This window comes from Nansenia antarctica (genome assembly GCF_963989245.1).
Source record: "Nansenia antarctica genome assembly, chromosome: 14".
NCBI classification, from domain to species: Eukaryota; Metazoa; Chordata; class Actinopteri; order Argentiniformes; family Microstomatidae; genus Nansenia; species Nansenia antarctica.
The window spans coordinates 10,425,413-10,440,531 of record NC_137684.1 but is presented as its reverse complement, the minus strand read 5'-3'; the positions used below and the strand labels follow the sequence as shown (position 1 = coordinate 10,440,531).

The following is a 15,119-nucleotide window of genomic DNA, read 5'->3' as shown; positions in this document are numbered from 1 at the left end:
AGATCTTGCCTTGTGTTGGAAGATGTTTATCATGTGTTACTGATAAACAACCTATTGCATTGCCACATTGGCATAATCCTTAAATGCGAATGCATTCAGTAATCGTGCAAGAGATTCTTGCAGTGTGAGTACCTATGAAATCAATAAGTGAAAAAGAAATGAATCCTTGGCTTTTACATTAGGAGCAGATTTATGGAACACTTCATTTCCCAGAAGAGACTGGGGCATTTCTGTCAATCACGTGACACGCTGTCAGGCTTGTGTGCATCACGTGCCAACATGGCTGCGGTTTCCACAGAACATTTCTCCTCTTTGCAACTGCTTTTAAAGGTAATGTTGACAGTTGCGATACTTTTTTTTATTAGTACGATAACATTTCTAAAATGTTTTGGGCGATGACTGCAGCTAAATCAATGCATGTTAAAATTGGGTCAGATGGCTCCGAAAATGAGGCTATTAGAAGAAACGCTTGCGAGCTGCTCTAGATGTTATGAAGCAGCCATATACTGTCAGATGGAGATCACATGCACACTACATGTATTCTATTCGTGCAACATGGCCTCTTCTAAAATCACTTAACCCTAGTGTCTACATGCGATATACTACTTGCATCAATATTCATTTAATATTGCAATATTGTTGTTGCATGCTAAAAGAAAACAGATGTGTGCTACATACACTCTCCCACCTCTCTGATCTTCTCTGTGGCTCACTGCTTTGGTCCTCTGTGGCTCAGCTGGTAAAGCATGGCCCTCACAATGCTTAGGTTGCGGGCTCGATTCCCGCTGGGACCCTATATACTGAAATGTATGCACTCACTGCAATGTAAGTCGCTTTGGATAAAAGTGTCAGCTAAATGGCGTATGTTATTGTTATATATTCTCTGTTGAACTGCAGGCTCCTTCCAAGGATGCGGTGCGGCAGCTGTGTGCGGACAGCTTCCAGACCGGAGCACCAGAATCGCGGCGCCTGGCTGACAGCACAGCCGGGACCCTATCTGTCTCTGCCATCGAAGCCCAGCAGGTGGGTGGGTGGAAAACAAAGTGAACTCATCAGTTGAGCGAAACAGATAAACCAATGGAAACTGACCCAGGTCATGGAGAGCGACAGACACAAGCTCCAGTCTTTAATCGTGTTTCATGATTATTCCCCTGCCAGCAGTTAAACACCTGATACACCCTCTCAGTCCTTGATTAGTGGATTCAGGTCACTGCTTGGGCTGAAGACGGAAATGTTAGGCTAATTACACCGGCTGTTTCTTTCACTGAGTGAAATCTAACCTCCTCTTCTCTCCCAGCTCCTGACAGCCCTGCACACGCTTTCCCGCCATGTCCTGTTTCACAACATGACCGCCCCAGAGCAGATCCTGGCGCTGTTCCCTGAGTCCTTCCATCCCAACCTGAAAAACCTCATCACCAAGATCCTGCTGGAACACAGGTGTGTAAACATCACATGCTTGGAATGAACTCATAATATAATTAACTATATTGATTTCTCCAGGAAAAACATAAATATTTGAATAATAACAGCGAACTGGCATTCTTGATAAGCTATACAATGATGTCATGGATCACTAAAACTGAACACTGATGAAGGTCTATTGCCAGAAACATGTTTTTATCATGGTACATTAGTTCATTCTGGAGTTTTGAGAGGATGCCAGTTTGCTGGAGTTTCTTCTAATTTCCAGTGTTTGAAATATAAATATAAATATAGCTTTGTTCTCTTTCACAGTCCCACGTGGAGAAACGATGCTCTCTCTAATCAAAGTAAGGTCTTCCATATTTAATCTCTTCTCCTATGTCAACAAGTGTGTGTCGTCTTTCCACAATGGCTTTGCTCTACAGTTTGTGTGTGTGTCTTATAACAACAGCTAATAATCTGTGGTGTGTCTGACTCTTGGTTGACCCTTTTTTGTGCAGTTTCACTCCCCCAGCTAGTAGAGATGGACTGGAGGGTGGACATGAAGACTGCATCAGACTCTGTCAGTCGCATGGCCGTGCCCACATGTCTGGTACACATGAAGGTACGCAGGCATTCTGCGCTTAATGTGACCACACCTGGGGGGTATTCCATCAACGTCGCTAAAGGAAAATCTAGGCTTATTTTGATGAGTCTCGTGAGATGTATCAAGATATGCCTGGATCTTTTTAAGAGTCTCGCGAGATCGAAATAAGCCTAGATTTTCCTTTAGCGACGTTGATGGAATACCCCCCTGTGTCCTCCTCACCTGTATTGATTTGACTGTTGTTGTTGTTGTTGTTTTTTTTACTTTAGACCACATGCATCCTCTTTTAGTAAATGTATGTCTGTAAGTGGGCTGCCAAGAGTTAGTATCTAGGCCCGCTATACTACATTGCATTGGCTTTTCAGTTCAGACACAACCCATGAAAACTCAATTCAATTCTGCCAGAAGGCAAGGTGTAGTAATAAGCATTTCCCCATTACACGTCAAACTCTTTCAGATATATGAGGAAGTGTCTAGGGGAAATGTCTGGTGTTGGGAATTTGTCTGGTCTGGTGAATTTCTGGAAACATGCGAAACATTCTAATCTTGCAAAACAAATAGCTTACAGCTTAGGTTGTTGTGTATGAGGTTCCAGACAGTCTGTCACCAACTCTGTGGTTGATATTGCAGATGGGGGACTCGAGCTGTCCAGGAGGGAGTGACTCCCAGTCGTCGATGACCGTGGAACTGAGCAAGGAGACTCTGGACACCATGCTAGACGGGCTGGGCCGGATCCGGGACCAGCTGTCTGTGGTGGTTGGAAAATGAGGACATTCACCGTTGGCTCTAGGGTGCATCTAAACACTCTAGAGTGGCCTATCGCCCTCCACTTCAACTGCATTGAACTCAAACCGTAGGGAAAGTAAAACCAGTATGGTGGATGCCTATAGAGAGATCAGCCGTCAGCTTTTTTGCCAGTCTGGTTTTCACATCAAAAAGGAGGAATCGCCTCTACTATTTGGCTTATGCACACTTTGTTCAGTAGTAGGCGAAATATTTGGAAATGGTGGAACAGACTCCCAGTCACCTGGGGAAGAAATAAGTCACCATACACACACAGTGTTTTTTATTTGTTATTTTTTATTTGATGAGAACAGAGTTTAACATTAGCCGATTTGCATTCCCCATTTTATTTCTTTTTTCCCACCCCCACAATGACAACAGAGAAGAAAGGAAAGATACTACCGTACATTCCCCTATTGGCCTGTCATCTTTTGAATCAGCAGACAGTGGCAACAATGTCTTTTTATTCACTGTTTATTGTGTAAATAAGTGAAGAGATTAACTCTGAAATTAGTCTGTGTAACCTCCCCAATCACACTGGTGGCACAGTAAAGCTGAATTCATTATATAAAAAAAACTGTTCTGGCTCACACTTGTGTAACAGTTAATCATTGTCTGCCTGTAGGTGGTGGCCCATGAGGGTCTATTTGAATACATGTAAAACAACAACACTGGTGCATTACCTGAACCATGGCGCTGGTTCTGTGAGAGCAGTACTGAGGTGCCTGTGTGATGCTTTCCACCACAGCACTCACTCACACTCACACTCACACTCACACCTTCCCTAAGCAAAACAAACACACATGGTGTGATGTTGCACCTGCAACTCTGAGCCAGACTGTGTGACTAGTCAACATGCAATAGTGTAACAGCTGATCCTCGTCCAACCAAGGCTGAATTCAAACCCATGTAACAACTTAAATGTAACATACAAGCTTGCACACTAACCATTAAAGGTGAAGTGTTAGATAAGTAAGATAATAAGATACGTTTTATCTCACACTGGCCACACATACTGAACATAACACATGCTGTGTTTTCTAATAGCGGCAAATGTGTGCATATCCTTAACAAACAAAGTGTAACATAGGTAAGCATCACAACACCAGGTTTTATAAAGGCTTTGTTTGGGCGCTCTTCAGTTCATGTTATTGATCATTCCTTACTTGCTACTGATGTACCATGGCAAGTTAGCACAACTGTAACAATCATATTGTACCTTTAAAGCAGCTATGCACAGCACTCCATGTCTCTGACCCATTTGTTGCGCTCAAGGAGAGGTATTACTTTTTCACAACATGATTACAAACTATAGTAGCTATAGTATAGTAATACGTCCTTATTTAGAGTCATATTAATCATGATCAAGGAGTAAATGACACAGTAGATGCTTTAAACCACAGCACTGGTTGATCTTTGTCCATATTTTCAGATCTCGGGAAGACAACGTCATCTTAGCAAACATACTTGATACATGAACACTAAACATAAGTTATGCTTTACTTTCAATCACATACTAAATGGCTCCGATGAGACATTTCATGCCCCATTTAAGTCTTAATAGGTGTTTGACACTGTTGAATGACAAAAGTTAGGTAACAATCTCTTAAAGCGAATAGTCAACTTCCAGACCGCTTGTTAAGCGGACTACCAGTAGATGCGCAACAGATATTACGAGGCCTGGATAATGATTTGACGTGTCAGTAACCACATCAATATGATCCGTGACCAGTATATTCAAGACTGAGTGGTTGTGTAACAGCATTTACGAGTGGTGGTAACTTTGTTAAGTACTGTAACTTTGAGTCAGAGGGTTACTACTTAATAAGGTCCTCTGAGCTAACACTGCTTTCACATTTCATCTTTATAATTACTACTGAACACTCCAATAACAGTTAGTCTCACAACAACACTTGAGCAGATGTGTTGGTGGCAGTGAAAATTCCTTTCAAAAGGCATGTGCCAACTTAAGGAAGACACAGTGTACAGTAAGTAACGGGACAGTAAGTAACGGGACAGTAAAGCAGTGGTGAGGTCCGTCCATGTTCATTCGTCTGTCCGCCCCGTCCGTCTGTCCGTCTCAGGAAGGCTCCAGCAGTGAGATCCCCTCCATGTCCAGCTCAACTGAATGGACAGTGAAGTCTCCAAGGCCCTGTGATACACAATAGGCAATGCTGGTTTGTTTTGGCTCCATAACAGGGTTCCTACAAGTTTCAACAAGTCAAATTTAATACCCTTTTAGGCCTTTTTCTAGACCTCTTTGAATAGAATTTTAGACCTGTCGCAAAACCATATGATAGCTTTTTGTCATCCTCGAGGTGATGAAATTAGGGATTTCACTGCCATACAGACAAAAAAGTCTGAAGGATAATTAATATAAAATAAATAAGTCAGATAATTACTCAAAAGTAAATGTATCAACATTAACAGTTAACTGTAGAAAGTCACTTCAACGTGAAGAGAACAAAGTGCACAAAAGCTTCCTTGCAGGACAGCTCCCTTTTTAGGCCTTATAAATCGGATTGATGGATTTTAGACTTTAGGGGCCCTTTTATGCACTTCATCAATAAGACGAGGCGGTAGATCTAAACTTAAGACGTGGAGGCGTGGTCAAGGCCACTTTGCTATTATGCGTGCTGTAGTGGGGCGCCTAAAACCCGGCGCTAAGCAAAGAAATTAGTCATGGGTGTGTTTTGGGCGTCTTCTCAATCAACCCAATCAGCGTGCCAGGTGCCATTCCCTTTAAGAACCGGCTGCGTTGAGTCATTAGCGCTATGCTATTATGGAAGTCCTGAGAAGGAGGTCAGCGCGCTTCTCTGCCTCTCCCTTCTGAAATAAAGCATTTATACTGTGACCGTAATTGACGTCTTGCCGTGGAGCCACGTGCGTGTTCATGTGTGCCCACATGCATGCGCAAACCGCGGAGGCGCGCTCGTGTTTCAAAACGTGCATGAAGTCTAAACTTAAGAACTTTTCAAACCACTTCTTAGCGATAGGAGCAAAGTCAGATCGCATAATAGCAGGGGCGCCTAGTGCACTTCATTAACATATGAACACTCCCACAATGAGCAATATATGCACGGGAGTTTTACGTCTTATGTGTGGGCGCCTATCGACACCTGCATAATACCAGTAGCGCGTATGAAGCGCATAATAAGGGTGGGGGTAGGTCTTAACCTGGCGGTGAGTCTTAATTAACACTTAAGACGGCAAGTTAAGAAGTGCATAATAGGGCCCAAAGGCTTTTTACGACCGGCGCGGGAACCCTGTTTAAACTCATGTAAAGACTGCCAACCAGAAGTTGATAGATCAGCTCTCCTCTTGGAAAGAAGTAAAAGTTTATTAGCCATTTCATGAACTGCAAATACATTCATCGGAAATTCTACGTTCTAGATTCTAGAGCTCTACATACATGACACAAACAACATTACCTTAATGACATGAATAAGTGCTCAGTAGGATATATGAATGCAACATAGTGGCCATTTCCGTTCCTCTCCCTCCGTACTCACGTGTGTGTTGGTGAGGATGTGCCTCACTGTCTCCCCCTGCTGGGGCTGGCGGGTCAGCAGGTAGAGGAAGCCCCCCCCCCCAGCGCCGGCCAGGCTCTGCCCCAGGGCCAGGGGGCGGAGGGCGTCCATCATGGCCCGCACGGCGGCCGGCTCGCACCCGGGAGCCATCACCTTCTTCTGCTGCCAGGAGCGCTCCAGACACGCCCCCAGCCTGGTCAGAGAACCTTCCAGAAAGAGAGAGAGAGAGAGAGAGAGGGAGGGAGGGAGGGGGGAGAGGGAGGGAGGGAGGGGGACACTTCTTAAAACACACCTTTTCACAATGGCTTACTTGGTTTGATCTCCTGTATTTTGTTTGTTGTTATATCTGATTTTGCTGTTTTTATCTCATTTTGCTTTGTTGATTTTAACGTTTTGATATGTGGTTTTAAACTGTCTTGTAAGGTGTCCTTGAGAGCCTTGAAAGGCGCCCATAAATAAAATGTATTATTATTATTATTATTATTTATTATTACTTCAACAAAAGAGAATATAAAAAATTTCCCCAATGAAAAAGTCCCTATTCATGCTAGCAAGCACATTTGCATTGTTATCTGGCTGGTCTCATGCTCAGTGTGTGATTGTGTTAATTTTACGAGTTCCGTCGAATAGCTCATGTGCAGTACGGCCTGATTTTTTTTGATAGATTTTTTTAGTGTCATTTGTTCACTTTTGAGTCACGTTGTGTTCAGTTACCCAAAACCGTGGCTTGGTCTGAGGGGGCGTCTCTCACTCACTCACTCACCAGCTGTCTCACCCTCACTCACTCACCCTCAGTCTCACTCTCTCTCACTCACCCTCACCCTCACTCTCTCTCACCCTCAGTCTCACTCTCTCTCACTCACCCTCAGTCTCACTCACTCACCCTCAGTCTCACCCTCACGCTCACTCACTCACCCTCAGTCTCACTCTCACTCTCACTCACTCACCCTCAGTCTCACTCACTCATCCTCACTCACCCTCAGTGCACGCACGGGCACACTCCTCTGCATTGTCCACCAGCTGTTCAGCGTTCTCCACGATGGCAGGGAGGCGGCTGTACCAGCTCCGCACCACATCCTGCCAAACACAACACAGTTTAGGTAGGCTACCCAATATTATCTCCCGGTCTCAAATGGTTAACAAGTGTTAGTGACAGAGAGAGGTAGATTAGAGTTAGGTAGAGGAATGTAAAACGATCAGATCTAGGACAGACTTAATCCCTCATTACATATTCCCAAGATATTGCTGAAAGGTGACCTTTTTATTGATGTTCGATTACTAATATTATTTCAAACAGATAATTTCTTGAAGTTGATCACAGTACCAGACTTTAGTATTCAGTATACAGCCTTTATGTATTTAGAATGAATATAAAACAAAACAAAAGTGGTGGAAAAAAAAAGCCATCAATAAGATTAAAGGAACAGCTGATCTTGATGCTCTTGACCACAGATTTAGAAGAATAAACTCTATTACAATGCCCCCTGGGATAGGGAATCTCAAACCCTTGGTTCTAAGAACAGCACTTAGGTGGGGTTTGAGAAACACTCAGGACAAACCTTAACATGGCATTGACTCACATTAAAAACTGAGGTTTAGGGACGAGGCAGAGGGAAGAGTGATCAGTTTAGGACCTGTGGCTTCCCCTCCTCATCTCCTTTCCTCCACTGAAGTATCAGGACAGTCACGGGACAGGACAGGTAAGACAGTATTATTCCAGGTGGGCATTTACCACCGTTTTTGTTAGAAAATCTTTAAAGAAGTGCAGATGAGCATAAATGAAGTAGATAAGGCCACTCTTAACTTATTTTGATTCCTTTGTTCAATAATTGAAGAGAAATTGCAGCATTGGCAGGAAGTGTTCTACTGCTACTGTATAATGTAAACAGGAAGTGGTCAGAAGTGGTATTACTGTGAAAGACACAGGAAGGACGTGTATGTTAGTGTAGTGACTAGATAGAGCCAAAAATAAAAAAGTTGCAACAAAAGAAACCTGTCTGGTTTCTGTATTGTAGACAGGAAATCATGTATGAGACAGACAGCCAAAACCATGGGTTGCCTACTCATTAAGACATTGATGTAGGATTGATAGTCATCATTATTTTGTAGAGATATGGTCTCATCCCTGAGAAATAAGTTAACATGCACACCATATTCCTGTATTAATCAGAATATGCTCACTAGTTGGGTAAGAGTCATGTAAACACGTGCAGAACCGGATTAAGGCCATAGGAGAATATTTGGAGAATATTCCGAATAAGACCCCTGGCATATGCCTGTTTGAATCTGAATATTGTGACATGTATACACCTTAATCGGAAAATGTCGCTTTCCGGAATATTCAGTCACGTCTGCGCATGCTCGATTCGCAGGGAATCCTGGGTTTTGTTGTTGTTAGGGACAGCATAGCAAGCCACGATGGCGACTAGCAGGAGCCAGCTTTTCTGGAGTGAGGAGGAGACTGCAGTCTGCCTTCAGATAATTAAAGATTTAAATATCATGGAGTACATAGATGAAAGAAAACATAGAAATATAGTCCAGTCAATCTAGCTCAAAAAAAGGCCCAACCTAGGAGAAATTGCAATAGTAATGTTTCATAGTTTTTATTGTTCCTAATACCCTCCTGCATCATATACTAAAAGTCTTAATGAATTAATTTATTGGATCATACTTTTTTCAAGGTCAAAAGAGGTTAAACAATGTTTTAGAGTGACACCATCTGGGTAAAATGGTGTTAATATTGGAGGGCCTATGTATACCTATCCAACATATTTGGTGTCTTTTCCTATGTTTTGGGGGTCAATCTTTCCAATAAAACACTTTTTCAGAGGATATTCTTAAGTCTTATACCTGTATTAGGGGTACAACTACCCCAACACCCACTTATTTGCCAAATGTGACGCCAGACAATGTTTTCATCAATCAGTTGCCAACATACACTTTCAGTGTTTTACATATTCTGAAAATACAGATTGTAAGCTTTCAAATGATGTGTCACACATTGAAATCGGACAGAAATTGAAGACGACACGAGTATTTGAATGTTGGTGCACCTCAAACACAGAATGGGAGAAAAGTCACGGATGAAACCACAACAAACGCTGCTAACAGTGGTACATCGCTACGAACGTCTAACTGCATTTTTATAAGATCCCAACATACTGAGAGAACATCAACATGCTAAAAACACATTACTACATATTTATGAAAATACATTTTAAAAACTTAAAGTTGCGTGTTATGAGAAAAAAAAACGAAACCAAATATTGTTGACACAATAAGTTTCACTCTCATTTTCTGCGACTGGTTTAGCGCTAGACTGGCTTTCATCACAAATGTTCCTCATCATGTGTCACGCCCCCCCCCCCCCCATCCTGTGAATACAATATATAACACACAACTTGATGCATCATTGATTAATGAAGTGAATGACGTAATTTCAATACAATTACACAATGAAAACACCACTCCCAGCCTGTCATTGGTAAGTAGTTCAAACAAAGATGTTAGACATTTCTTTAATTCTACCACTCAATACAATAAAACACATTTATAATTGTCATCAATCGTCATTTTTGCTGCATTGAATTACAGGTTACTCTTCGCTAGCGGTTAGCTGACGTTTGCTAGCTAGCCACAGTGTGTGTACAGCTGTCACTGGTAAGTAGCCTAGTTCAAACAAAGGATTAGACATTTCTTTAATTCTACCACTCAATACAATAAAACACATTAGTAGTAGCTGAGAAACTTGAGGTACGTGGACTCACACCTGGGCACTTCATACAATATGTTGCTGATAATGCTGACCATAATATCCGAACAATTGATGGCCATGGAACGTTCCATGGCATGGGAATTATTGCATGCATCACCTCCAAAACTGAACAAGCTTCCATCATTCCACGTATCAAGGTGACAGCAAAGGACCTAACAGATGTCGGACGCATTAACATTGTTCCATATGTACAGAAGTCTGGGGGCCTCAAGAATCTTACCTACAGGGAATGTGAAGAGCACTCTGAAGACGATAGAGAGACGCCTGCTGATAGACTCTGGAAGCTGTCCTTGCTGCTCGGCAAATGCTCAAGGCCTGGATGGTCCGGGATGATGAAAATGCTCAACACTGGAGATCATCCTGGTCAGTCGTCAGTCATCTTCCTACCCATGATTGACATGGATCCAGGAGATCTGACTTGCATTCATTCCACTCTGCAGTTCGTTCATGATCACGCAGCTCGCTACCAGGTCACTCCAATTCTAACCTTTGATCAACCACTATGGTGGAAAGCGATGACAATTATTGAAAGTGAAGCACCTGGCAGTCCATTGAAATCTATCGTTCTCCGACTTGGTGGGTTCATGTGCTCATGAGTTTCCTTGGCGCAGTTGGCCATTTGATGTCAGGCTCTGGCTTGGAAGAAATCCTTGAATTAGTGTACACACCAAATACGGTGCCCAAAATGCTCGAAGGAAAAGCAGTTGCCAGGGCCATACGAGGTCATTTCCTGGTTGATGGAGCACTGAACACCCTACTGGCAGCGAAAACTTTTCATGTCAAACTGCCTGTCCCAATCAAAGCAAACTATGCTGTGGACTCAGAGGATGTGTCAGAGTTGACTCAAGATGGTACTGTTGGTGATGACAGTGAGGAAACAGTTTCTGATCAGCCAGATGGAGAATCCACAGACCATGCCAAAGTACCAGAAGAACTAGCAGAAGCCTCAGATCTGTATGACAGTGTTATGGCTGCCACTGCAACCAGGACAAATGCAAGTGCACTACTCCAGATCATAGCTCAGCGTTTGGAGGCAGAGAAGAGAACCATGGTAGATGACCGGACAGCAGCACTCTGGCTACAGTACATGGAGATGATCGACCTAGTCCGTGCATTCATTGGATCGGAGAGAACTGGAAATTGGGATCAGCACCTTGATACCCTGACAGACATGATGCCATTCATGGCTGCCTCCGGACATAACTTGTATGTAAAATCATTGACCATATACCTCCAGAAAATGCGCCAACTAGAAGACACACATCCCCAAGTTTACAAACGATTTCAGGAAGATGGTCTGCAAGTTGTTCGTAGATCAAATGAATACTGGGCCGGACTATCCCCCGACCTTGTAATAGAACAAGCCCTCATGCGAAGTATGAAATCAACCGGAGGACTGACACGGGGAAGGGGTATGTCTGAAACACAACGTTTGGTGTGGGTTCTTTCCAACCCTGCAACATCTGAAATCAACAATGCCATGAAAGAAGTGACAGGGGTAAACTATGAAACTAGTGAACAGCACAAGGACCTTTCTGCATCAAGACAGGCACGAGACAACGCTGACACTATCAAAATACTTCAATTGTTGGAGTCACAAAATCCGTTTGCCGGGTATGAACACCTTCAGCACCTAATCACTGGTGTGACAGCCCATAATGCGGTGAATGTGGACCATTCAAAAGAAGTTGGTAGAAAGGTCTTAAAGGACATGGTAGGGAAAAAGGTGACAGAATATACCTTCAAGAGGAAAGCACATGCAGTCACCATGGATTCCAAATCCACAGTCAAACTGAACAAAGAAGAAGTTGTCCATATTGATTCGCAGCTCTTGTTTCAGAGACTAGTGATTGCTGGGACACAGGCAGACAAGTTAGCTGAAGCCTTCAAGTATGAACTCTGCGGGTATCCACCTGCGCTCTTCGAAACGAAAACAGTGTTTCTCCCAGCGAACAAACCCCAAATTGCAAAAGCAATATGGAACGCAGTCCCTCATGATGATGTGCCAGAAAGAGACATTCTGTACGTTTTAGATGGAGGGGCCCTCCTCCACCGACTACCCTGGGAGATAGGAAAAACATATGGAGCAATAGTGGAAACGTACATAGGTTATGTTCGAAAACATTATGGGCAATCAGTGGTGATTGTGTTTGATGGGTACAGCAACCAGCCATCTACAAAGGATGGTGCCCATAAAAGGAGGAACACAAACACTGGCCGGAAGGTTTCATTCCCGTCAACCATGTCACTGAGGTTGAAAAAACAGGAATTTCTGTCAAACAATGAGAACAAACAACGTTTCATAAACCTGTTGGGGGAGGGACTAACACTTGCAGGGTTTGACATTCACAATGCTCAGGGAGACGCCGATGTGCTCATAGTTCAAACTGCAGTGACAGCAGCATTGAAACATCGAACTGTCCTTGTTGGAGACGACACCGACCTCCTCATTCTTCTGTTACACCATTATCAGCAAGGAGAACTGTACTTCATGTCTGAGCCCAAGAAGTCGTCTTCATCAAGTTACAGGTTTTTGAACATTGGGCAAGCAAGAGATGTGTTGGGTGAAGACGTTAGCAACAACATCTTATTCGCGCATGCCATGCTTGGCTGTGATACAACATCCAGACTCTTTGGGGTTGGGAAAGGAGTATCTCTGGGTCTGGTTAGAGAAAGCGACTCATTCAGAGTACAGGCCAGCATTTTTCTAAAACAATCTGCTACCAAGGATGACATTGCTGCTGCAGGGGAAAGGGCAATGATACTAATCTACAAAGGAGCAGAAATGGATTCTCTGAATGACCTCAGGCTGAAAAGTTTTTATACTAAAGTGACTGACAGCAAAACGGCTATCCATCCTCGCAACTTGCCGCCAACATCGTCGTCTGCCATGCTTCACAGCTTCAGAGTGTACCATCAGGTTCAGGAATGGATGGGAAACTCGCTACCACCAGAGGAATGGGGCTGGAGGATCCAAGACTCATGCCTCATTCCCATCCATTCCGACCAGGACCCTGCTCCTCAATACTTGTTGGAGCTTGTGCGCTGTAATTGCAAGTCAGGTTGTGGCACTATGCGCTGCAAATGCCGTCGTCAAGGACTTGATTGCTCTGTAGCCTGTTCAGAATGCAGAGGTGTGTGCGCGAATATGTCGGCACAACATTGGGATGAGGACATGGAGTGAAGGTTACATGTAGGCCTACAGTAAAGGCATATTTCAAGCTTGGTCTAATTTATTAAATATTGTATTTATAAAGTTTTAATAGGTTTATGTGGTTTATTTCTCATTGAAGTGTTTAATCTGTATATGATATGCAACATGGTTTTCATAGAAAAACATTAACATTTAACATATTAACATGTTCCGAAATGTCAATGATAATAAATGTGTTATAAACTAATTTGATTGACTTTGTTTGAATACAATAAAATAAAAATAAAATTGTGGGTAATGGCCGTTTTCTCAAAAATTGTTTTTTCTCATACTCTGAGCCAGAAATCTCCACTTCAGTAGCACTTACATACACCAAACTTTCCAGTTGTATTCCTATCTACATTCCGAGGTCTGCTATAGAAGGGTTTGTTAATATATCATTCATAGCCTGATTTATGTAACATTTACTCCTAAAAACATGGCAAAGCTTACTTTTTATGGCTGTTGACAGCATTTTCAGATTTATGGAGTGATAAAAAGAGTTATCCAAATTCCCTGTTATAGAGGACCTTGACTCTAATATGACAACAAGATGAAACAAGAATTTTTAACCTGGCTTTATCCAATGTTCAGATTTCTGATCTTGAATGTTATGCAAATTAGCACATATTTCATTAGATAATGCCTAATTTGCATATTTAAACATAATATTTCAGAAAACTTGTAATACAAAAAATAGTAGTCTTAATGTAAGTGATTAACTGGGGAAGTTTCATGGTGATATCTATTAGTTAATTTTTTTATCCTATTAACTGGCTGTGTTGCGCCTGGCACAAAAAACCACATTTTCAACCCCTGAATTTACCTTGATCCAATAAATATTAAGACTAAGACTTTTAATATGTTATGTGGTTGTCCCTAGGGATCACAAAAAAACTTGAATGATTACTATTGCAATTTCCCCTAGGTTAAACCACAGATTGACTGGACTAATAGTGACCTAGTGATCTTTTAAAAAGTTTGTGAGGGACTGAAGGAGGGAGGTTTTGTTAGAACAGTCAACCAGGTGAGACACAGGGGGAACACACTCAAGGTGGCTCTGGCTGGCATGAACGGCATAAGCTGGATACACTTGTTCGCCATTTCTTCTCGCTCTTGTCTTCCAATGTTGAGGACAAAGTGGATCAGCAGGAGTGTTGTAGTTAAATTGTGGTTCAAAAGCGCAAGTAGGAGAACACAATAATGGAGGACTATGTTGGAAACAAGCATTGTGGCCTAGCTGTGGGTTAACGCCCGCTCAACGACCACAACCAAGCTACCAACACTAATGTTACTATAGTAACAACTATTTCCGGATGACTTCATAATTTTTAAGACGGGGGCTCGAATCCCACTTCTGACATACACTTTTTACTGCATTTCGTTGTCTGATGCTTGTACTCTGCAATAAGTTGAATCTAATCTAAAAATGTATGTTTAAAATGATGGCATAGGCTAATTTATTAGAGAACTGACATAACTACAATTGTGTTTGAAGCCTTTCTGACTAGTAAATTATGTTCTTCTAGCATTGTATTGGGACCCTGGATTTGGCATAGATTATTATTTCGTATGATTACTGATGGATAGATGATTCACTTACTTAGACAGATGTATATATTGCAAATCGATTTGCATGAAGGCTTCTGTTAAATGTCAAGAAAATAAACCTTCAATTAAAATCAACCGCTCTCACCTGAGGCAAGGTTCAAACCAGCCAGACTATTTGTTTTAACCTTTGAAAAGTTTATTGAACAAATTGTGGAAATACCAGTTCATGCCCTACGTGTGGAAACAACGAATCAAGCTTTTGAGAAGACAAAAATCTTC

At 42.4% G+C, this 15,119-nt stretch overlaps 2 protein-coding genes across 2 annotated transcripts in view; one reads left to right on the top strand and one right to left on the bottom strand.

Annotated features, from left to right (window-relative positions):
• Positions 1-271: 271 nt before the first annotated feature.
• Positions 272-3,196, top strand: LOC308170586 (COMM domain-containing protein 9-like). Its single transcript, XM_080545390.1, has 6 exons — positions 272-330; positions 898-1,023; positions 1,298-1,437; positions 1,735-1,769; positions 1,923-2,026; positions 2,639-3,196. Exons 1-6 carry the CDS (start codon positions 280-282, stop codon positions 2,774-2,776), a joined length of 594 nt encoding a protein of 197 aa, XP_080401516.1. The 5' UTR covers positions 272-279; the 3' UTR covers positions 2,777-3,196.
• A 1,675-nt stretch (positions 3,197-4,871) lies between these two features.
• The window catches only part of LOC308169826 (L-fucose kinase-like), a gene marked incomplete at both ends in the record, with an annotated part of 33,181 nt that continues 22,933 nt past the window's right edge, over positions 4,872-15,119 (bottom strand). The window contains 3 exons of the mRNA XM_080544567.1: positions 4,872-4,943; positions 6,304-6,527; positions 7,299-7,398. Of these exons, the coding sequence (XP_080400693.1) occupies positions 4,872-4,943; positions 6,304-6,527; positions 7,299-7,398 (396 nt within the window). The remainder of the gene's footprint in view (positions 4,944-6,303; positions 6,528-7,298; positions 7,399-15,119) is intronic.